The sequence below is a fragment of the Diceros bicornis genome, chromosome 7, assembly GCF_020826845.1.
Source record: "Diceros bicornis minor isolate mBicDic1 chromosome 7, mDicBic1.mat.cur, whole genome shotgun sequence".
In the NCBI taxonomy this organism is placed as follows: Eukaryota; Metazoa; Chordata; class Mammalia; order Perissodactyla; family Rhinocerotidae; genus Diceros; species Diceros bicornis.
In genome coordinates, this window is record NC_080746.1 from 32,462,972 (window position 1) to 32,487,787 (window position 24,816).

The 24,816-nt window shown below is 38.7% G+C and overlaps 1 protein-coding gene across 1 annotated transcript; it reads left to right on the forward strand.

Annotated features, from left to right (window-relative positions):
• Nucleotides 1–13,887: 13,887 nt before the first annotated feature.
• MMP7 (matrix metallopeptidase 7) lies at nucleotides 13,888–22,635 on the forward strand. Its single transcript, XM_058545330.1, has 6 exons — nucleotides 13,888–13,995; nucleotides 16,513–16,739; nucleotides 16,826–16,974; nucleotides 18,317–18,445; nucleotides 20,118–20,279; nucleotides 22,607–22,635. Exons 1-6 carry the CDS (start codon nucleotides 13,888–13,890, stop codon nucleotides 22,633–22,635), a joined length of 804 nt encoding a protein of 267 aa, XP_058401313.1.
• The last annotated feature ends 2,181 nt before the right edge of the window (nucleotides 22,636–24,816 follow it).

The window sequence follows — 24,816 nt, forward strand, 5'->3', positions numbered from 1 at the left end:
TCTGTCTCACCATATTGAGAGGAATTTATCTTTAAGAGGAATAATTACTGGATCAAGTTCTGAGCCATATTCCCTCCATCCTTCCCTCAACAAGCACATGTCTGTAGCTGTATCTACTGACACCTGTGATACACCAGGCACGTCCACTCACTATTACATTCATCCCCCCCATATCCCTGCACTTGCACTTAAGTTCTCTCAACCCCATGGTTCCCAAACTTCATGCCAAGGTACCTCAAGGTGCACACATGAACTCATGACAAAGCTTAAATTATCAAAGGAAATACAGCAACACTGGACACTGGTTGGATACTGCACAAACTAGTAGTCAAAGTAGTTCACAGTTTCAATACCAGATTGTGCTACATTCCTTTAGATATCATCCAGCTTTATAAAACCGGTGTTTCCACAGTTGCTGTGATAAAAAGCAAGTACTGTATGAAAATCAAAGTGGATGGATCTTATCCAAAAATCGAGAAGTTATGTAGTGTCCAAAAGGTGCACACATTCCTTTAGTAAGAAATCGTGGTTATTTAAAAATGAAATAAAGATTTTTTTCTTTCAATGTATGTGTATTCTTTTTTCAAACAGCTTCTAAGTCATTGGGACATAATTATTAAGTTGATTTGGACATAGCTACTTAATAAACAGGACTGTTGGATATTTCTTTTGGCCTATGGGCACTGTGAAAAAAATTACTAAGATCCAGGAGACCAGAAACAAGAAAGTTTTAGAACCTCTATATCAACTAATTTTAGAGGTGAGAAAACAGGCCCAGAAATTTAAGTCACCTGTCCAAGGTGATAAAACTGGGATTTGAATCAATATGTGTCTGATTCCGAAGTCCATATTCTTTCTATTGCCTTACATTGCCTCCTGCACGTCAGACAACAAACAGCTCTGTGGATATAAATGCAGGGTCAGACTTGGTCACTGCCTCAAGGGACTCAGAAAGGTAGTCAAGTCTGTCTTGCGTGCCACATTAAGCCTCCAGCGTCACGTAACCCACCCCTAATATTTATGACCTTCCAGGAACCTCTGTTCTGTTTCTCTAATTGAAGTTCTCTCTCCGGCTCATAAGCATACACCAAACTCAGGTCTCTAAAGAAAAAGAGTGTCCCCTATACAAAATAACTGCTTCAGACATATGGAGGCATGATGTCAATTCAAGCCCATCTGTGATGAGGGCTAGATATGGGATGTGGGAAATTCAGTGACGAAGGGGTCCTCAAGAAAAGAAGAACTGGTGGGGTTTCGTATTAACGAAGGGGAATGTTTCTGACTGTGCAAATATCTTGGGAAATTCTCAGACTAGAACGACTAGGATAAGACATGAGGTTATCATTACTTCCCAGGGATATAGTAAACATTAGAAGAGTCTTTCCCTCACCACAAATGAATGCAGCTTCTTCAAAAGAAGAAGGCAAAAGAAAATTCTGATAGCGAAAGTATTGAATTTATTGTCAAACGACACACACACACAAAAGTAGTGGCATGATGTCTAATTTAATCATGATTTACCTCAACAGAAAAAGGCCAAAAATAATCAATGCAAATTATCAAAAAACACCAGCTATTAAACTTGGGGAAAGATAGGGGACTTTTCACATGCATTGCTCTATCCCCCAAGGCCTTCTCCTCTGTAAGTGCTTAATAATCGTGACTGGGTTGAATGAAGCAAATTATTGGACACCAAACTAAACATCAGAGTGAATTTGAAAATTCTACCACGAGCTAAAACAAAACTCCCTAAGACTTTTGTTTTTTTAAAAAAATCAACCACCATTAACAGGTGAATTTCATGGTATGTAAATTATATCTCAATAAAGCTGTTTTTTAAAAAAACACTATTAATATCTACAAGGCTCTCTTAAAAATTACACAGGTGATAACTAAAAATTCCCTCTCCATCATGCAGAAAATTACTTATTTTCCATTCACATTTCTTACCACAGTTTTTAATTTCTCCCAGATATGTAAGTAACACACGTCTTCATAAGCATGCATACAAAAATATTCAATAATGCAGGAGAATGGAGAAGGCAATTTGACTAAATAATTAAGAGTATAGGTTTTGGTGTCAGATTGAGTTTAAAACTTGGCTCTATCACCTACTAACAGTTTACTTAAAACTTTTGTGGGGCTGGCCCTGTGGCATAGCAGTTAGGTTTGCACGCTCCGCTTCAGCAGCCTGGGGTTCACAGGTTCGGATCCCAGGCATGGACCAATGCACTGCTTGTCAAGCCATGCTGTGGCAGCATCCTATATAAAGTAGAGGAGGATGGGCACAGATGTTAGCCCAGGGCCCATCTTCCTCAGCAAAAAGAAGAGGATTGGCAACGGATGTTAGTTCAGGGCTAATCTTCCTCACAAAAAAAAAAACCACCTTTGTGCCTCACTTTCCCCATCTGTAAAATGGAGATGATGATGATGATGATGATAACAGCTATTTCATGAGTGCTTACCATGTTCAAGGGCTGTTACAATAAGTTTACATGTATATCTCAATTAATCGTGACAACTCCATTACATAGATACCACTTTTATTTACATTTTACAAATGAGGAAACTGAGGCACAGAGGATTTAAGTAACTTAAATTAAGTAACTTAAACAGCTAGTCTGTTTGTAAACTGAGATACATAGTTTGAACTCTGGAGTATCAATAAGCTGGAAGGGCCTCCGCTCTTACCCACTAGTGTCTTCCTCACTGAGGTTGGGAAGAGTGAGAGAAATAAAACTGGTAAAGCTTTAGAACAAGGCCTGGCACATGCAGTAAATGTCAGCTTTTACAATTGTTATAAAGTAAAAAGTGAAAATCACCCTTTATCTATATTCCACTGCCCTCCCCTCCCCAAAAGAAATCTCTATTATACATATATTCTATATTTAAATATATATTTATTTATATAAATGGAATACTACTAAACGTATTGCTCTGCTACTTTCTTTTAACTTACTCATGTGTCTTTGGATATTTAGAGACATTTATGTGATGGTGCATAAAGATCATTTAATTTAGGATAAAGATGATGGTTTAATTCAGTGGGGAAAATGAATTATTTAATTAATGCATTGGTACTACTGGTTATCTTTTCTTCCATATGGTCCTGTTCACTGTATGTCAGGTCCAATGTCTTGGGCATACAAAATATCCCCTCCCAAGTGAAAGACAAGCTACTGCATCTTCTACCTCCTACCACTAAGAAATAAGCACAACAATCCTTAAATTTTCAAGATAGCAGATATCATTCTGACCTATTTATTGGATGAATTACAAGGCTGCCAGATTTAAATATGGTCCAGATCCAGAGAGATAATTTTATTGCAGGTTCAAACCATAAGACCTGCAAGCCCCAAGAAGAGAATCACAGTGCAGACGCCAAAGATTCTAGAGCAAGAATGTGCTCTCTGTCGCAGAGAACTCTTCACTGCATGAAAAACACACATGATAGAAATAGTACATTAAGGATCAGACCTAAGCTGGTCCAGAGAGCACATGTTACATGAACAGGTGGCCAAAACCCTTATGTCACCTACATCTTTTGCACCTATGCCTCTCCCCCAGCTCATAATTATAGCCTTTTGTGGTTCTCTATGACTAATGGAGGGGAGAAAAGATAACATTTTTCCTCTGTCCTCCTATGTTCTCCAGCTGGGGCCCATAAATTAGACTGACAAAAGATAGATTGACAAGAGAAAAACAAACAGAAATTTACTAACATGTGCAGCTCACATACACATGGAAGCCCTCAGTGATGAGTAACTCAAAGGGGTGGTTAGAACTTGGGCTTATATAATATCTTAAGAAAAGAACAATAAGATTTTAGAGAAATGACAAGACGAAGGAAAAAGACTTTAAGTTTCTAGGGGCAGCAAATTGTGGGAAGGTAAATCTATGGGGGAACTAACGGAAGAGAAGATCTAAGTAGGCAGGTATCTTATGCAGGTTCCTCTGGCATGGTCTCTGGGCTGATAAGGGCCTAGAGTCGTCTTGGGTGATTAATTTCTGTCCTTCCTCGTAGAGAGGGGAGGGGAGGCAACTTTACAAATTTGTGTCCTGCTTTGAGGCAAATTGGGAAAGGGCAGAGGGCTTTTCTTGCTCTACTTCTTCTCAGTTGCCTACAGCTCAAAATAATCTCTATGTTGAAGCGGGATATTTTGGGGTGGCATATTCTGCTCCCCTTCACTAACTGATGCTGAGGAGAAGTAGATGTCCGGCTCACTGCAGATAGACTGCTGCTTTACTATAGCCTCACACAGGAGTGACTCTGAAAGACAGGAGTGAGGGGTAATCCTTCCAGTAAGCAGAGCATTGAGCAGTACATCCGGTGTTGATGTTGATGATGATAAGCAGTCATCAACTCAGTCTGGAGGGGGAGGTGATTGTAAGTATAGTCATGCGTCACTTAATGACGAGGATACGTTCTGAGAAATGCCTCCTTAGGCGATTTCGTCATTGTGTGAACATCATAGAGTGTACTTACACAAATCTAGATGGTATAGTCTACTACACATCTGCACTGTATCGTACAATCTTATGGGACCACCATCATATATGCGGTTTGTTGTTGACTGAAACATCGTTATGCCTTGCATGACTGTAAGAACATACATAAATCCCTGGATAATCACAAGTCACTTGATTGGTGCATCAAGATCTGGAAGGAGCAGGATATAAAGATTATAAGATGAGGGGCTGGCCTGGTGGCATAGCGGTTAAGTTCGTGCATTCCACTTCGGTGGCCTGGGGTTTGCAGGTTCAGATCCCGGGTGTGGACATACACACTTCTTGTCAAGCCATACTGTGGTCACGTCCCACATATAAAGTAGAGGAAGATGGGCACGGATGTTAGCCCAGGGCCAATATTTCTCAGCAAAAAGAGGAGGATTGGCAACAGATGTTAGCTCAGGGCTAATATTCCTCACACACACACACAAAAAAACAGATTATCAGATGGTCAAAGAGATGTGGGAAAGTAGCACATGAATGAACTTAATGCAAGTAAGCACAAAATGTGCAGACCTTTGTGTCTCACATCAATGCCCAAAAGAGGACCTCTACTGAGGAGGAAGCACTGAACACCTGTGTGGATTAGACGATGCATCCAATAGAGTTCAGCCAGCCTCTGTCCTTAGCTACCTTATGAACATAGGGCCCAAGAACATGATATGGTGGTGGGCATGGAGGCTATTCACGAGCCCAACTACAGTTGATCTAGCTGCTGCTGCTACTGCTGCAGGTCTGACTTGTCAGTATTAAGGACCAAATCTGAGCCCTCAACATGGTACCATTACTCAAGGGGACCAACTAGTCCCTTGTGACAAGTTGATTAAATCATATATTGCAGGTATGAGTCTGCCTTCATTGCCCTCAGTGCATCAGCCAGCACCACCAGGTTGTGCTTAACATTCCTCCTCTGAATTCCTCAATATCTCAGCAAATACCTTTATCATTGCACAGACCATATTCCATTCTAATTTGGGTGTTTATTTCAACCAAGCTGCCAACTTTTTGAGGGCAGATTCTAGGTGTGATTCTTCATGAATTCCCTAGCCCTACCATAGGGCTAGACTCCATATCATATGCTTTATAAATGTTTGGTGAGTAAAAATATGCAAACACACAAATGAGGGATACTAAGAGCCATAAGGAGGGCAGTGGCAGTGAGTTTGGAGAATCCTTTGTCCTTGGTCTCCCAGTTAATACTTGTCACACAGCTAACAGGAATCAGCCAAAATTCAAAGACAGGACTCTGAACCTCATACACTTAACCATTGGACAAGCCTGGAATTGATCATCGTGTGGACAGTGAATGAAACTGTGGACTATATGAGATCACCCAAGGAATGTTCACAGCACAAAAAGAAAAAGCCACAAGAAGAGGATCAAGAGTTAAGAGATGACAGAGGAAGAAGAGTCTAAATAGATGAATGGGGAGCAGAGTAGGAGAAAAAAACAGGAGAGTATGTCACCACAGAATCCCAGGGAAGAGAGCCTTCCATGAAAGAAGACAGGCGCCAATTCCCTCAGAGTGATAAAATCCAATAAGGACCAAGAAGAGTCCTCCAGATTTAGCAACAAAGAAGTCCTCTCCTCTACCATGTTGTTTCATATTTATACTTAAATATTAGCTTAAGCTCTGTAAGATGGTTCCATTCTGTCTCTCCACAAGATATTTGAGGTCAGAGTATACGTCAGTTCACTCCTTTATCCCTAGGATCAAACATATATAATCGATAAATTAACATTTTTGCTGTATGAATGAATAAATTTGGGGACATAGATATATACTTCTTAATGGTGCTAAAAATATCAGCTCAAAGGTGGGATCAGGAAAGGATTTTCTCTCCTGAATGGAATCTTGTAACACAAAGGAGAGAGCTGCTATGATGAATGAAAAAATATCTACAAAGGAAGAATTATTAAAACAATTTAGGAAGTATTCCTAGCTGGTTTTAGGAAAAGTCCCATCCCCATTGCCCCTTGCCCTCACCAATATTCACCTAGTCTATGCGATATTACTTTTTAAAAAACATCACCTAAACTGGCCCCACCCAGTTCAATGACAGCAGTTGTATCCTATTGGCAATATGATGGCTTAGACTGTGGTGTGGTACAGATGACAAAGCAAGTTTGTATTAAGTTGTAATTCTCAGTGTGATTCCTATCTCCTCACCAACTCATCACGTTGATATCAGATCAGCAAAATGATAGTTCTACTGAAACAGCCCTCCAAAATAAGGAAGCAAAATGGCAAAACACTGAAGAGATTTTTGAGATGACTTCTTGACTTCAGATAACAAAAAGAAAGAAAAAAGGAAGGAAATCTGCTGACCAAGTAAAGCTGAATGAGTGACACTTTATCCCCAATGGGGGTTCACCCTGTAGAAACTGAAAAGAAAAGAAAAAGTCCTGGTCAGCAGGAAACCTTCACCCTTTCCCAAACTGTCTTAGAAATGCCTAAATAATAAAAGGGGATCCTTGGTCAAATAAGTTTCGAAAATGCAGAAAAAAATCTGAAATCACAGCTTCAGAATACACATTTGCATATTGAAGGCTCTAAGACTTCCTGCAATAAGCAAAACTGTTAACTTGTTTTAACACATTATTTCCCAAAATTATTTTACCATAGTGTGTTTCCATGTAACATCTGCTAATGTCTTGCATATTTATGTTCTTGAGAAAGACTGATAGATATGTTCATAAGTCTGGCAGTAGACTATGGAAGCTTGGCAAGCAATAACCAAATAATCAGGTATAAAACAAAACATAAGTTACCGAAGAAATTTCCCCACCTATGGTGAGAAATTTTGGACCACACCCTTAAACCCCCTATGGGTACCTGAATAGAGAGGTTCAAAAACAGACGTCGACAAAGTAAGGAATATGTGATGGAGACATAGGCAGGCAGGAAGGGCTTCCTTCCCTCCAAAACGACCCTAACTTATTCACTGATGTCTGGAATTTCTTGAAGAAGAAATGACTGTCCTCAGTAACAGACGCAGGATTAAAATGCAAGTAACCTTGGGACTGTTAATGGAGGTTAAAGATTGCATTGATGACCTATGTAAAATCCTAAGGGTCGATGAAGGAAGAACAAGCATTAGGGAGCTCAGAGATTGAAGAGGGTAGGGATAGAGACAATAAAGGGAGGGAAGAGGTTGAAGTAAGAGATAAACCCCCGGTTGATCACGGAAATGGCTCCAATCTGAATCTAGACTTAAACCAGCAAATCTCTTAGCCATAACCAATGAAAAAACTGAGTGAAGACGCCACCCTTGGCAAACCACAGATTTGGCCTCAAAAGAATTAGAATATGTGGTCCAGCCAGAACCCAGGTGCTGCGCTATGGACAGAGTAACCAGAAGCAAGCTCATTCAGAGAGGAGGGTGTTGCCATCCTCCTTCCTGCAGGGGTCAGTCCAAGCCCTAAGATGCTTGGCTTTCTTCAGAAATTATTGCTGATTTTAGTTTTGCAAACTGTTTGAAGCTGTGGATGTAAAACAACACCATAAAAAGTCACAATAACTGTTCTGGCTGTAGGCATCAATCTAATTTTCAATGTCAATCTAAACATGGGAGAAGAGGGGACAGAGTAGGGCAAATATTCCCAGAGTAATTGATTGAAAGCAAAAATATTCCCACTAAAAATTACATTCAGAGTAAGTTTTGCCATTGCAATTATGGACACAATCTGAGGTCAATTATTTGCTTCTCTCTATTTTTTTTTAAATCACAGAGAGCAATATAGTCATAAATATTAATTACCTCTGCAGACACTCTAAGTGTAGTTCATGGTATCTGACGTAGCTGAGGAACTAAGTTCTTGTTTTACCAGTAGGCATCGAGTTCCTCTAGAGAAATAACTGACTTTGTTTAGAAAGATACCTTGACGAGCCGCTTGGTATCAGAAAGGGAGGCCCTGAGAGCTTGGATAGGAAGAAGACAACCTAGAGACTACTAAGAGGCTACTACTTAAAAAATAATAATAAAACAAAAGTTTTTAGGGTTGGAAGCCAGTAGGAATAGGAAAAGCCCAGCAACAGGGCAGAAAGCAGAAGATCTAATAGGTGAGAGAGTTTTTTTAAGAGCAGGGAAGCTTAGCGCTAAACTAGAAATTATCTTCCAGATGGTGCTGGGCTGTAACTCTCCTTCCGTTACTCCCTGCTGTCCAGTCACATCTGTTATACAGACCCACTGCTTGTGAGTCCATCCAGAGAGATGAAGCCTACAAAGCTATGTCCTACTTCAGGTTTGGGCTGGGACAGGGACAATCACTTCCCTTTCTTTCTGAGGTATAACTTGTAGAAATTGGCACTGATGGAAAGAATGTCTAGCTTTATTTAAAAGCTTCCCTGCCCTTCCTCTTGCAAGCAGGGGAGATGGGCCTGGTGAAGGAAGGTCTAGATCTTTGCAGGTTATGGTTCGAGGGGAAAGAAAGGGAGAGACAGAGAGGAAGAGTAAATGGTTTTGTTTTTGCTTTCTCCCTTTGGTGATGGAGGAAGGAAGCTTAAAGAATGAGACTTGAACAGAGGCTGTAGTCACTCAGATCATCTTCTTTTTCACTTCTCTTTCCCTTGAGTGCTCCTTCTTCCTCCCATTTCCCACTTCTAGAATATTCCATTCGCTGATGCATGAACCTCAAAGAAGTGGCAGCTGCACTGAGAGGCAACATTGCTGCAACAGCTCACATTTCACTCAGAACAGGCTTAGATGTCATCTTTTCTGGTTGCCTCTCACCCGGATGTAGTGGGATGGCCACTCATATCATCAGCTATATCCACTAAGGTATTCCACTGCATTCCTTTCCTCCGTGTAAACCATCTTCTCCTGAATGTGAAATATTTCCATGCATTTAAAACTAAAGTTGTGTCACTTGTCCTAACATCTGATTTACTCTATTTCAATCTTTGTGACATTTTCTTCTGTAGATACATTTTGTTGCTCATACTTTCCACCCAAAGATTTTATTGATAAATGCCGCAAACGCTTTTCTTCTTTAAAAAGTTAATAGTGTCTATGATAAGGAGATTTCTTTGGTTGGTTATTATAACACACCACATTGTAATGTTTAAAATAGTTACTTCCTTGTGTCTAAGAAAATATTGGCATTATCAGCATCAATAAAATTATTGGAACAAAACCATGTAAACTTTCTATTTTTCTTTTAATTTAATTATCTGATCACCATGCTAGGTTCATAGAGGTGAAAGAAAAGGGGCTCACAATACATAAAAACTCCTAGCATATAATGACAATGACAACGACACTAGCTCGCATTTATAGAACTCTTATTATGCTCCCAAAACACTGCTAAATCTTTTATACACTTTAATCCTCTCATTTAAAGGATTTAAGCAAGCTACAACTGGAAGACAAAGGTACTATCTCCGTTTTTCAGAGAAGGAATCTGAGCACAGAGAGGTTAGGTACTTGATCACTATGACACAGAAGGAAACTGATCAGAGCTGAATGATTCCCTTTAACATGATAACAAGTTAAGTCAGTCTGGTCAGAACAGCAAAGCAGAAAACACTACAGCAGGGGAAAATCAAGGTATGAAAAGGGAAGCTATCAAAAATAAAGCGTGTGGATCAATGACCTGAATATAAGAGTTAAGACCATAAAACTCTTAGTAGAAAGCATAGGCATAAATCTTCATGACTTTGGGCATGGCGGTGGATTCTTAGATACAACACCAAAAGCTTGAGCAACTAAAGAAAAAACAGATAAATTGGACTTCATCAAAACCAGAAACTTTTGTGCATCAAAGGACATTATCAAGGAAGTGAAAAAACAACTTACAGAAAGGGAGAAAATATCTGCGAATCATATATCTGATAAGGGTTTAACATCCAGACTATATAGGGAACTCCTACAACTCGACAACAAAAGGACAAACAACCCAATTCAAAATATGGGCAAAGACATTTCTCCAAAGAAGATTTACAACTGGACAAAAAGCACATGAAAAGATGCTCAATATCATTCATTAGTCATTAAAAATAAAAATCAAAACCATAATGAAATACCACTTCACACCTCTAATATGGTTATAATAAAAAAAATTTAAACACGTAAAATAATAAATGTTGGCAAGGATGTGGAAAAATTGAAATCCTCATACGTTGCTGGTGAGAATGTAAAATGATACAGCCTCCGTAAAAACCAGTTTGGTGGTTCCTCAAGAAGTTAAACCTAGAATTACCACATGACCCAGCAATCCCACTCCTAAGTATATACCCAAAATAATTGAAAACAAGGACTCAAACTGATATTTGTATACTGATGATCATTGCACAATTATTCACAAGAGTCAAAAAGTGGAAACAATCCAAGTGTCCATTGATGGATAAATGAATAAACAAAATGTAGTATATCTGTGCAATGGACTATTATTCAGCCATAAAAAGGAATGAAGTTCTGATATATGCTACAATATAGATGAACCTTGAAAACATTACACTAAGTGAAATAATCCATACACAAAAGGACAACTATTATATGAATACACTTTATGAAGTACCTAGAATAGTCAAATTCATAGAAACAGGATGTAGAATAGAGATTGCCAGGGGCTAAGGAGAGGGGGAAGGAAAGCGTTATTGTTTAATATGTACAGACTTTCCGTTTGAGATGATGAAAAAATTATGGAAATAGATATAGGTGATGGTTATACAACATGGTGAATGTCCTTAATGCAACTGAATTATACACTAAAGAATGGTTGAAATGGTAAATTTTATATTATGCCTATTTTAGCACAATAAAAAAAAAGCATGGTTTTCCTTTTTTAGAAATAAGCCACTCACAACATATATCTACAGAACAGATCACTCTCATAAGCTCCAGACCTGATTTTCCAGCTGAAAATACCCAAACTCAAGATCCAAAATTGATGTCACTGCTTAACCACAACCAAGTCCCTATTCTCCTCCAGAAATTTTCTTCTTATTCCTTCTCCCATAAGCCTTGTCTCTGTAATAACAGCACTACTATCCGCTAAGACCCTTACGCTTAGATCTTTATTTCTCTCTTCCTCATTCCTGCCAACCAGCTCCTGAGTTCTTGCTTGTTTTGTTTTTATCAATCCTGCCTTCTGTGTAGACCCTGAGTTTCCTTCTTCTTCTCCATCTCTACAGCCAGTCTTTGTCTAGGGCCTCATCCTCTCTCTCTCACCTGGATCATGTAATAACTTTTTCTTGGTCTGTCTGCCTCTCTAACCCCTCTGCAGAGAGTCATCTCTCCTTCCACAATCTATCTTCAGCACAACCACCAACATTTTCTTACAACATTAAAGATCTGATAATGCTACTTTCTTCCCTTAAAATGTTCCTTGACACCCCTTAGGATCAAGACCAAACTCCCTGGCATACATGGCTGGCTTTTCACAACTTGACCCCAACCTGCCAGTCCAACCACTCACTCCCAGATCACTCTTCTATGTTCATGCTCTACTTCTCTTCCCACATTCTTCCTATAATGCCCTATCCCAAGGGAATTCCTAGTTACCCTCCAAAATCCAGCTAAAATGCCACCTCCTATACGGATCATTCCTCAATTCCCGTAGGAAGGATTAGCTGTTCCCTTCTCGTTGGTAGCACTGCATGTTATAAATGTTTGTCACACTGTTTTAAGAGTCTTTACCCCCACCCCAGAGTATAAGCTTCTAAAAGCAGGGACTGGGACTTGACTCCACTCGTTTGTTTTTCACTAATTACAATTTAGATGAACAAGACAGGAGAAGACTTCTTTCTCCCTATCCAAAAGTGAATATTCAAAGAATTTACTAAAATTCATTTAAAATGTTTGTAATGTCTAATGCTCTTTAAATTACTAAAAATAAACAGAAATATAAAATCTAGGGAATGCCTTTCAACTTTAATTCAATGCAAAGATCACAGAAAATCTCATATAACTTCCGTATTAGCTGATCCAAGTCCATAAATATTTATTTATTCTATAAACATTTATTGGGCACCTGTTACAAGCCAGATGGACTAAAGGTACCAGCTCCTCAAGTATAGTTGAACTATGACCACATAGAATTAAAGCATCTATGCAAAGAGAGCAAATTTAATTAATTGATCAGGAAACTTTACCTTTGCTAACACATAGCACCCAATCACCAGATGAATTAGGAGATATCTGAATAATTAAATTTTTCAGCTCCAGTATATTTGGAGTGTTTCCCATGATGCATTATAGTCAAAAGCTATGGTGCTCTCCCAAGAAATGTATAATACAACAACAAAATGAATAGCAGTGTGATGTGATAGAAAAAGCACTGGACTGGGAATTAGGACTATTAGTAACTAGCTGTGTGATCTTGGGGAAATAAGTTAATCTGTCATCTTGGCTTCAACTTCATCTTTGGTAAAAATGAAGTAGTTGAACTAGAATCTCTAGATCACGAGTCTTTAATTGCTATATGTAGAATAACCATTATGGGTATCAAGAACCAAATCAGCCCTACCGGTGTCTGCTTAGCAACTGGAATCAGGAGGATCAGAAGAGAAAGATTGGATAAAGGGATTTCCAAGTTGAAGGTCTAGCTTTGGAGAAACCTGTTAACTACAGAATGTGAAACATGATAAGTGTGTTATATGAACAGTAAAGCCCATGCTTGAAGATTTTTGTTTGATATTTTTTCATGTAATTCAAGAGGAATTCAGAGTAATGTTGACCACTAAGAAACGAAATAATATGATTAAAAGGAGATTTAACGAAGGGAATTCTCAGTGCTCCACTAAGGGACCTCGAAGGTGAGGGAGAGGAGCACAGGCTCTCTGGGGGCCACTGACCCAATCACAGCACAGCGTTTCCATCTACTATATTTGCCATCACTCCCCTCTATAAAGAATCACGGATGTTGGCAATGCTCTATTTCTTGACTTTGCTGACTATTACAGAATGTTTGCTTCATATTTATTTGATTCCTTGTAAGTTTTATGTATCTTTCCATGCATTTCAAATTTTAAAAAAAAATTCTTTTCAGTGGTACAAAACACTCTGAATAATGCTCCCCAAAATTTAAAATTGAGAAGACATGTCTGAGTAGCAATTTGATTCTGGTGAATAAAAAAATAAATAAAAATGTGTTTTCTCATGGATTAAATTTATACAGCAGGCAGGAAAAAAGAATCCTTTGAAAGGCAAATACCTTGTGTGCTTCCTGCCAATAAGGACATAATACTTCCTCGTTGTGATTAATGAAAAATAACACACACTTTCAAAGTTCTGTAGACATAAAAAGAAAGAAGCACGCAAATGAGTCACCTATTTCCACATTCAGGGCTGAGAAGCTACATGTATCTCCTCGGCCTCTGGCAGAAAACGCCAAACCAACCATAGGTTCAAGAACAATCTTCTCCGGTCCGCAGCCATGCAGCTGGCCATGCTGTGCACCGCGTGTCTCCTGGTCAGCAGCCTGGCCCTGCCGCTTCCCCGGGAGGCAGGAGGCACGAGCGAGCCGCAGTGGAGACAGGCTCAGGTATGTCGCTGGCCCACTCACCCGGGGCTCCACAGTCGCCCCAACAGCATTAGGAAGTGTGTTTTTCAGTTTGGGTAACTTTTCTGATTATAAAGACAATATACGTTTTAATCAAATAGCTATTAAGGGCGGTCTTGAGAGCCTGCCCAAACCGGAGTCAAGTTCCAACTCCTCCACTCACTATATAGATGAGCACAGCAATGTTATTAAAATTCTCTGAGCTTCAGTTTCCTAATTTGGAAGTTGGAGATTATAACGGTGTCAACCAAATGGGGGTGCTGTGAAGCACTGAGCAAAGTACCTGAAACATTGTTCATACTCAATGAATTGAAGTTATTGTTATTTATTGTAACCCACGATTCTTTGCATAAAGAGCAGAGCGTTGACTCTTAAGATGGGGACTAATTGTGATGGAGAGACTTGAAATCAGAAAAGCAGGAGAGAAGTTACAGCCCTGCCACTTATAAGCTGGTGAAGACGGGCAAGGCACGAACTTCTGACTGTTTTCTCATATGTCCAGTGGAAATAATTATACTACGTTTTATATCTCACAGGATTATTCTAGTGAATAAATAAAATGATAACAATACCAGCTATCACATATATAACAATTACAGATTATAAAGTACTTCATATACATGATGTCATTGAATCCTTAGCACTTATCCTGAGGAAAAAAAGAAACCAAAATTAGTTTGAGTCATATACTTGTTAATGGTAGAGATATGAGTCAAGGACAAGTTTTTCTGGTTCAAAAATCATGTTCTTCTAATATACTACTTAATAAGCAGCCTGATAAGTGTAAATAATTATTTGATAAAAGAATGAAATGTTTACTCCTATCGTTTATACATTTAAGCTGTAAGCATAAGAAAAGCTGAGTTTTATTTCACATAAACTTTGACTTTTAAAAAGTCCCAGTAGTATGTTAGACTGAACCATATAAAATTACTGATACTTGACTGTTTTTGACCTCCAAAACAGCAATTTCATATGGTTCTACCTAATGGATTATACAGAAGAAGTACACTTGCAAGAGGATTGAGTCCCTTTATTTAGTGTGCAGGTTGCCAATAAACTAGAGGAAGATTAGCTAGGTTTAACCAAAGGCAGGAAAATTTCATCTCAGGGCTGCAGAGAGATTTCTTCCAAAGGGTGTGTTTGTAAAGCGTGTAGCTCTGGAAAGGATAAAATGGGCTGTTTGTTTTTACATAAGGGATTAATTCCTAATTGTCATCGATGAACAATAAGCAGTTGTTGTATTGAATGAAACACAATCACGGGTAACAGGAAGAAAGAGTACAATGTTACTAAGGTTATTTACATAATAAGCTCATACTCCTGAGAGGTTCTGAGACAAGTAACCGTTACCACCTACTCCAAATTAGACTGCAAAGGAGCAAGCCACTGTTTAAATCATTTCCACAATACCATTATGCATTGTATAGCCATATACATTTTTCTAATGAAATGGGCTTTGGAATCAGAACATGAATTCAAATCCCGACTCCTTCAGTTACTCATGGGGTGACTTTATGCAACTTATTTCACTTCTCTGAGCCATGATTCTTCATACGTAAAACAGGAATAACAATGTTGTACCTACTTCACAGGAGGGTTATGAGGTTTAAATGAGACAAGCTCCCAGTATGGTCCTTGCCACTAGAAAGTGCTTAATAAAAGTTCTTGTGAGGTTGCTGCTGCTGCTGTTGTTATTTCACTCACTTTTTATTTTTTCCTATTTAGACTGCTGGACTGCCATCCTCATATCCAGACAGCAGGGTCCTTTAAGAAATTCCCAGGGACCCAGTTGTGCATGAAATACACCCGGGAGACCCGCCTTATCCCGCAGCCTTGCAAAGTGGGTTTTACTAGAGATTTAACAGTGGAAAGAGCACAGAGTTGGCAGTCAGGAAACTCAGGGCCAGCTCTGCTACTAATTTAATATGTGACCCTGAGAAAATCATTTAGTTGCTATGAGCTTTGATTTCTTCACCTGGAGAATATGCACATTAAACTAAATAACTTTGCAATATCCTTTCCCAGAACTAAAATTTTAAGACCCTTTAACCTCAACTGAGACCAGATCTCCAGAGAGTCTTAGATAGGGCGGGGTTGCTTCAGATCTCTCCACATGGTCTCTGACGCCCAGGGAAGGTCTCAGTTGTGCCCCTTGAGGACACGCTGGGCACTCTTCCTGATTGGCTATCATAAACAAGTCTAAGTTTTATCAAGTGTACAGTGGGTTTCTCCTCAAAACATTTAATGAGATAAAAGAGAAATGGAAGGACTCTTTTCTTTTGCTCATGAAATGGAATGACAATGCTTAATTATCAATATTAAATTTTCTCCTCATTGATGAACACTTGTTTTACTTGGTGACTAGGTATATATTCTGTATATATTCTTCAAACCACTATTTGAGTCCACAGGAATCAGAGGTAAAGACGTGCAGACTCCTGAGGTAAAAGAAGACAGTAAACAAGAATTACAAATCAATTATTCTCTTTCCAATAGGACTATCTCCAGAGATTTTATCCAACTGATTCAAAAACAAGAGGTGCCAACAGTTTAGAAGCCAAACTCAAGGAGATGCAAAAATTCTTTCGCCTGCCTGTAACTGGAATGTTAAATTCCCACACCATGGAAATAATGCAGAAACCCAGATGTGGAGTGCCAGATGTTGCAGAATACTCACCATTGGCAAATAGAGCAAAATGGACTTCCAATGTCGTCACCTATAGGTTAGTTTTGCTTTGGCTCATTTTGGTAAAAACAATAAAGGCCTTTTCCTAAGAGGTCAAACATTGTTTTCTTGTTTGCTTACCAGGGTCGTGTCACATACTCAAGACTTGCCACTTGTCGTAGTGAATCAATTACTGGCAAAGGTCCTCAAAATGTGGAGCGACGAGATCCCACTGACCTTCAAGAACGTCAGCTGGGGAACTGCTGATATCATGATTCTCTTTGGAAGACGATGTAAGGAAGATTCCCGTAGGCTTATTCTGTGTGTTGTTTTGCTTGTTGATTATATCTGTGTCCTCCTCTTTTGAGGATTTAATATCTTTAATGACATATATATATATAGCAATGTTACTACATTTTTTCTAGTCCATTAATTTAGAACTACTTTTTATAACAGAGGATGGCAAACAATGGCCCGTGATCCAAATCCAGACCACCATCTGTTTTTGTAAATTAATATTTATTAGAACACAGCCATGGTCCTTCATTTACCTATTGTCTATGTCTGCTTTGGGGCTACAATGGTAGAGTTTAGTAGTTATGACAGAGACCATCAAGCCCACAAATTCTAAATTACATATTATATGTCCCTTTACAGAAAAGGTTTGCCAACCCCTGGTTTGTAGCCTGAATCATGGTATATATTCATGAGACAGTTTAAAATATATCTAGCTAATATCAATATTAAACCAAGAGAAGTGGTTAGAACTTCCAGAAGCCTTAAGTGGTCTCCAGAAGCAGGACTGCCCCTACGGCCTGCCGCCAACACCCTTCATGTAGTAAGAAAGTAGAAAATAGAGAACTTTCATATTAAAGGGCTTAAAGAGATATAACCCATATATATGAACTGCTATTAATTGCTAGTGTTTCATGGTGCAAATTTAGAGAAAAATATTGCTCTTTTTGGTCTAATATTGAGCTGCCTAGGTGCTGTGAATTTAGCTGAAATTTGAACTTCAGCCACCATATTGACAACATCAAAGAAAATGTTACAGAAAGTACTGATCATGGCACTCCATGCTTTTTAAGAACTGGAAAAACTAGATATGGCCTGATACCAGTTTGAAAATAAATAGCTCTGCATCACAAATAAAAGCACTCTCAAAATCCATTTTAAGACACCTTGAGCGTGGTTCTCCAAGAGACTGTCTACTATACTCACAAATAATAAGCTAGGTTTTTAAGAAAAACTATACCAAATGGTACAAAAGTTACTTGCTGAATGCAATATTCACACTCATTCTCCATCCTGCCACCATCCAGCCAAGCAAAATAATCAAATTTAACACTTAGATGCCACCATAAGTTAGACGTGAAAGTAGTTCAAGTCCCACATCCCATAAAGTAAGCTTTCGATGTATGGTGGTTATCAGTGAGGAGTAGTGGTTCTGTGAAAGAAAAAGTGCCTGTGACAAATAAACACCCAAACCACCCTGTGTATGCAGCTGGCTTATAACAACAAATGCTGACTGTTTAGACTGGACTGATCTTTCTAGCCTCAACACTCACATAAACTAAAGGATAGAATGACGAGATAAATTCAGTAACTAAGGACAATCACTCTATTTTCTTTCAGCTCATGGGGATGCCTTCCCATTTGATGGACCAGGAAACATACTGGCTCATGCCTTTTTACCTGGTCGAGGCTTTGGAGGAGATGCTCACTTTGATGACGATGAACACTGGAGTTATGGCAGCAGGAGAGGTATAGCATCCCGTATCTCTTCTACTACACATCCTTTTTAAAATCCTGAATTTCTTATAACAAACTTAATTTGATAATTGTTTTAATTAATAATAATTATTGAGCCCTTGCTTTTAACTGTTAGCCGCTGTACTATGTGCTTTAAGTGCATTATTTCATTCAATATGCTCATAATGCTACATACACAGAAGATGGAAGCTCAGGCTATGGAGTCAAGCAGTGTTGAGTTCAATTTGTCGTACCTCTACCAAGTACTTGCTATGTGTCTTTGGGCAAGTTATTTAACTTCTCTGAGCCTCGATTTTCTCATCTATGAAACAGAACTATAAATAATTACCACCTCACAGGATTGTTGTTTGAATTAAAGGAGATAACTCTTACATAGTGCTTAGCACAGTGCTTGGAATACGTTAATGATTCAGTAAATTATAGCTCTTTCTTTATATTTCCCCAAAATAAGTTTTTCATTGGAGGAGAAACAGCAGTAGCAACTATGATATTTAAGAATTATATACAATTCTGAGATTACTGACAAGAACTCACATCATAACCCAGCCCATCATATTCATCACCTTACAAAGTAGATTATAGACATCTCACATCGTGCATACCTGTTTCATTCTCCTTTCTTCGCACTCAAGGTAGGCTAAAAGCAGCTTCTTCAATCTTATCACCAGAACTGGAACTCTGGCCACTCAAACTCATAGGCTCACACCTTCCCCATTATATGCAAAGCCTTTCTGTGAGTCTGAGAAAGAGAAAAGCATGTATGTAAGACAATTTAAAAAATCAGAAGCAAAACCAAGCATTGCCTGGAGATTCTGCCTTTCAGTCTTGCTTTCTCAAAGCCAACTTTCTCTCTCCTGCTATTCAAAGTCATTCTCACTTATTGAATAACCATCATTTTCCAGATATTGGGAAACTCTAATTATTATGACAAATCTATAAGGTAGGAATTATTATTTCTGCTTTACACGTGAAGAACTAAGACTCAGCAATATCAATTTGTCCAGAGTTACTCAGCTAGTAAGAAGCAGAGCTGGGTTTCAAACCCAGGTCTTAATGCTTCTAAAGCCTTCACTTTCCACTACAAAACACTGCTGTCTGAGTGGTTATATAAGAAGCAAATAGGCAGGAAAACATTACATTTTTTAAAAATAATAAAAGTGGTGACGAGGTGCCGGCCCCATGGCTTAGCGGTTGGGTGCGCGCGCTCCGCTACTGGCGGCCGGGGTTCGGATCCCAGGCGCGCAGCGACACACTGCTTCTCCGGCCATGCTGAGGTGGTGTCCCCCATAGAGCAACTAGAAGGATGTGCAACTATGACATATAACTATCTACTGGGGGCTTGGGGAGAAAAAGGGGAAAAAAGGAGGAAGATGGATTAGCATGGATGTTAGCTCAAGGCTGAGCTTCCTCACAAAATAAATAAATAAATAATAAAATAAAAGTGGTGATGAGATTAAAGCACTACTATTCTGATTCTCTTTCTAAACCCTCCCGCCTTGTGAAGGCCTAGAAACAAATAAGTAAACTATGGATGATTTGAAGAGTTAGGCATTTTTATAGTTATTTTATTTTTTATTAATTTATATTATATATAATACTTTATTTTACTTTATTTTATATAGAGTTACTTTTATAGTTACTGTATGTCACTCTTTGATTGTAGGAGTTAACTTGCTTTCCGTTGCAACTCACGAAATTGGCCACTCTTTGGGTCTGCGACATTCATCTGATCCTAATGCTGTGATGAATCCAACCTATAGAGATGTAGATCCCAAGAATTTCAGACTTTCACAGGATGATATCAATGAAATTCAGAAATTATATGGTAATATTCATGATTTTAAATAAGGGGGATTTCACATTGTTTCCTTGGGGTAGGCTTGAACAAGAAAAGCTGGGAAATGAGTATTTACTTGGAAAAACACACTGGAACTTATATCTAAAAGCCTATTGAGGAGAGAAATTTGAGACCTTAGATACTAGAAATTTAACCAGGCTATTTTATGCTATGAGTATATTGATCCTAGGTTTTCAGTAATACAGTATCATCATTTGGTGAAATCATGAAAATGACTGACACTATCGAGGTTTTTTTTTTTTTTTTTTCAAGCTGCCACTCACTATTCTTTCTTGCTCAATTCAAATACTTTAGAAGAGTCTCCTCCGGTAGGAATGGACTGAGGAACATAACACCTTCCTCCTTAGCTGCCCACTCCCAAGGATTCGGCCCTAGGTGATTAAAAGTGACCCAATTTTCCCTGCTTGCATGTATGTGTAGGGAAAGGGGGTAACCATGGATGGTGATGCTTATACTTGCTGGTCATGACACTTATGAATATCCCATGTCCCAATCTATGCTTTTTTGTTGTAATCAAGTTCCAAATTCAATTTAAAAGAATAAGCTTATTTGTATTTGCCTGATCAAGTCAGTCAGAAATAGTGTGAGAAAAGAATCAAAGGAAAAGGATAAAAAGCTATATCTCCAAATAAAGATGAGAATAGTAAGATTCAAACAAGATAAATGAATGGTCCAAGGTCGTGTGGCTGCCAAGGGTTTGGACAATGACTCCAAGCCAAGGCTGTGTGATCTCATATTCTTTCTACTGCATATCTCTGCCTATCACTACTAAGTAACCTTTGCAAGCAATTTGGAAAGGAGAATACAGAATGGTTTCTTTAAGTCCACAGATATAATTAAACTTTTCCAGAAAAATATCAGGATGATAAGAATACACTGTAAAAAGATCACCTAAGAGTCTTTGAATGATCAGAAGAGCAATGAAAGTGCTTCCACTTAATAGACAATGTCCTTAGGGGAAAGTTATTCCTATAGGATAACGGATTTAAGCTATCAGTTGAACCTAGAGTTTACTATCAACAAGCATTTCCAAAATTGTATTCCCAGAATACTAGTCCTATAAGACAATTCCCAAAAAAGGTTGCTATGGTGAAACATGTTCAAAAAACACTAAGTACTGTATTTCAGGTGCATAGGATATGAAGAGTACCTAACAAACTCTCGTTTAATTGAGTGCTTCCTAAATTATAATCCTTTTAATAGAACACCCATGGAGCCCTCACAGAATAGCATTTTGGAGAACACATTTTGGAAAATGCCATATAACTGTACCTTAAAGTTCTTACTCAAAGAGCTGCTGCTGTCAAAAAGCTCACAAAACACTGACAATTGTTGGTGAAGTTATCACCAACAAAACAGAAAATAGTATCACCCCTTATGGAAGATTATGGAACTCATGGAATACTCTATGGTATGTATAACTATCTTAGGACCTCTAGAAAATTAGAAAGGGACTAAAAGAGATTCTGAGGCAGACTGATCAGATTTAACATGAAGAATACAGACTGTGCATTAAATCCTTAAGTATAGACAATGAGGTGCCCCTTGTCAAAGATGGAAAGAAGTAACTTCTGCTACAAATGAAAGTAAGATTTAATTATATAGGTTTTAAATTTAGGGAGTTCATTAGTCCAAGAAGTGATATGAACAGAAAATATAAATTCAAAAGAATGTGATTAAACTCATGAGTGTAAAATTCCCAATGTTCTTTTCAGAATGATAAAAGTAGTAGCTAGAATGCACCAAGTATTTACAGTGTACCAAGCACTGCACATGCATTAATCCAACAATCCAATGAGTTATTATTATCCTCATTTTACAGATTGGTAATCTAACATTAAGAAGGGCTAAGGAGTGGGGCCAGCCCAGTGGCCTAGTGGTTAAGTTCAGCACGCTCTACTTTGGCAGCCTGGGTTTGGTTCCCAGGTGCAGACCAACGCCACCTTAAGCCATGCTGTGGCAGCAACCCACATAAAAAATAGAGGAAGATTGGCCACAGATGTTAGCTCAGGGCGAATCTTCCTCAACAAAAACGGGGATGATGGGTGACGATGTTAGCTCAGGGCAAATTTTCCTCAGCAAAAAAAGAAAAAGAAAGGCTAAGGAGTAACTCACCCAAGATCACACAGCTGGTAAAATGGCAGAGACAGGATGCAAAGATATCCATCCCCCAAAGCCTACACTCTATACAATACTGCCTTCTTAGCCTTTGGAACCTGTTCTTCAGAACCTCTGTCTAAAATGTTCTGTTTATGCACAAATGTTCAGAATGTTCTTATTTTCTCTCTTAACAGGAAAGAGAAATAATTCAAGAACAAATTAGAAACTTCAGGGAGAACACACATTCAATCACTGGATTCTATATCATTCTTCCCCAACCAGAATTAATGAACACTGTTCCTGCACTCCATTTAGCCCTTACTTCCTCCTTCTTTGAATTGAGCTTGGTTTTTACATGTCTCTCTCTCCCTCTGGGGATAAGGTCTTTTACGACGTAATTGTGTCTTTCTCATCTGTGACGCACCTCAAGCAATTTGAACTTAGCAGATGTCAATGAATGTTAAATACACAGATAAATAAAAAAAAAGTCCATAGTAAAATGATTTATATTTGGGAGCACTGTTTCTGTGTCAAGAGAAGGCATGCTATACAATGAAATCAAAGGCTAAGACCAGAAAAAGAAAACTCCACCACATTATTTTGAATCTTCAGCTGCATCTCACTCTGTCATCAGGTTGGTAAGGTGGGAACTCCAACCATTTATTGTTCGTTAGTGCAGCCCAAAGGTACACTAAGTTCCCCTTAGCCTTTTGGCCCAATCTCTCACTCTGAGTATTCTGGAAAGTCCAATTCTTCCCACAAAATGTGTGTGAATTCCCAAGGATTCACATTCTCATAGTCACTTTGGCTCCAAGTTTCTACCCCTGACCTCTTGATTTCACTGTGTCTCTCCTGCCACAGCAGCTCTGTGTTCCCTTTCCTCTTCCCCATGCCAACCAAGCTATTGCTTTCACCCTCTTCTCTTTAACTTTCTCCAAACCAGTCCTACAAGGTTTTTGGGAGACTCTTGACATTGCTGAAGATTTGCATCAACAGTGAGATTTTGTATTGCATGAGGACAATGAAATTAAAATCAGATATCCCCGTTCTTCAAATCCTTTACCTATCCCAGCATCAGGAATTTCTCACTGCCCACCTACCTCTGCAGGATCCAACCTCCTAACACATTTCTCCACGATCCTCAAATCTCTATACCCCGTTCCTTCTGACTTCCCTCACAAACTGATTTTCCTGAAGTCCTCACAGCTCCAGCTCTCCTTTCCATGAACAGAGACTCACTAATGTGTTTCTCTGGGAGAAGCACTCTATGCAGGCTAGACCCCTCAGCAGGACACAGAGCTGGCAATGGCTTTGCCATTTCAGCCTTTCTTACTCCTCTACACTCTCCACACCATGCATGGTTTTCTCTATAAATAGAAGGATGAAGAATTGGAATTTACTTTCTTACTGATATCAATTATGCCACAAACACACACACACACACCCTAAAAAGATGCATTTATTTTTTAACATTTCATGTAAGGATTTTTTTCACTCAAAACAGATCAATATCCCAAAACTCAGAAATACCACCATTGAGGGAATTATGCTAAGTGAAATAAGTCAGAGGGAGAAAGTCAAATACCATATGATCTCGCTCATAAATAGAAGATAAAAACAACAACAAACAAGCACATAGAGACAGAGATTGGATTGGTGGTTACTAGAGGGGGCGAGGGGAGGGAGGAGGGCGAAAAGGATGATAAGGCACATGTGTGTGGTGATGGATTGTAATTAGTGTCTGGGTGGTGAACATAATGTAATCTACACAGAAATCAAAATATAATGATGTATGCCCGAAATTTATATAATGTTATAAACCAATGTTACCACAATAAAAATAAATAAAATCAGTGAATACAAAAAACAAATAAATACTACCAAAGCCATTAGGAAGCCATTCTAGAGACAGATTACACGACAGGGAGAATCTATAATCTAGGCAAAATGTGGCGTATATATGAATAGGAGTTCAAAGACCCTTTTGAAACGTAAGGGAATAAGTCTATAACACCAGAATGAAAAGAAAGTTAGAAGGTACTGAATTCAAGTTCCTCATTTTGTAGATGACAAAATAGATGAAAAGAGGTTAAATTATTTCCATAAGAATCATATAAGCAAATGTACACGTGATTAAAGCATATTTTAGTTTGTTTGCCTGTTTGCATTTTGGTTTGGGCAGCAGCAGAAGGCAGTATCTATCTTGCAGCTGAAGTGGATATCACTTGTTTTTCCCTGCTCAGCATCCTTTCATCCTACTTTTGGGGACAGGGACTGCCTCTCCCCTTTGAATACAGTCTTAGTGGGACATCACTTAGGATGCCACACGCTGCCAGGGCTGAGAGGGGAGTATAGGACCCAAGTTTGGCCTATCAGACACTCCTTTGAAAACACTGGAGGCTAA

Excerpts from the sequence above, each read along its gene's own strand:
- MMP7 (XM_058545330.1), top strand. The coding sequence starts at position 13,888 with ATGCAGCTGGCCATGCTGTGCACCGCGTGTCTCCTGGTCAGCAGCCTG. Across the intron at positions 16,740-16,825 it reads TCCAATGTCGTCACCTATAG|GGTCGTGTCACATACTCAAG; the intron begins GTTAGTTTTGCT and ends TTTGCTTACCAG. Across the intron at positions 20,280-22,606 it reads TGAAATTCAGAAATTATATG|GAAAGAGAAATAATTCAAGA; the intron begins GTAATATTCATG and ends CTCTCTTAACAG.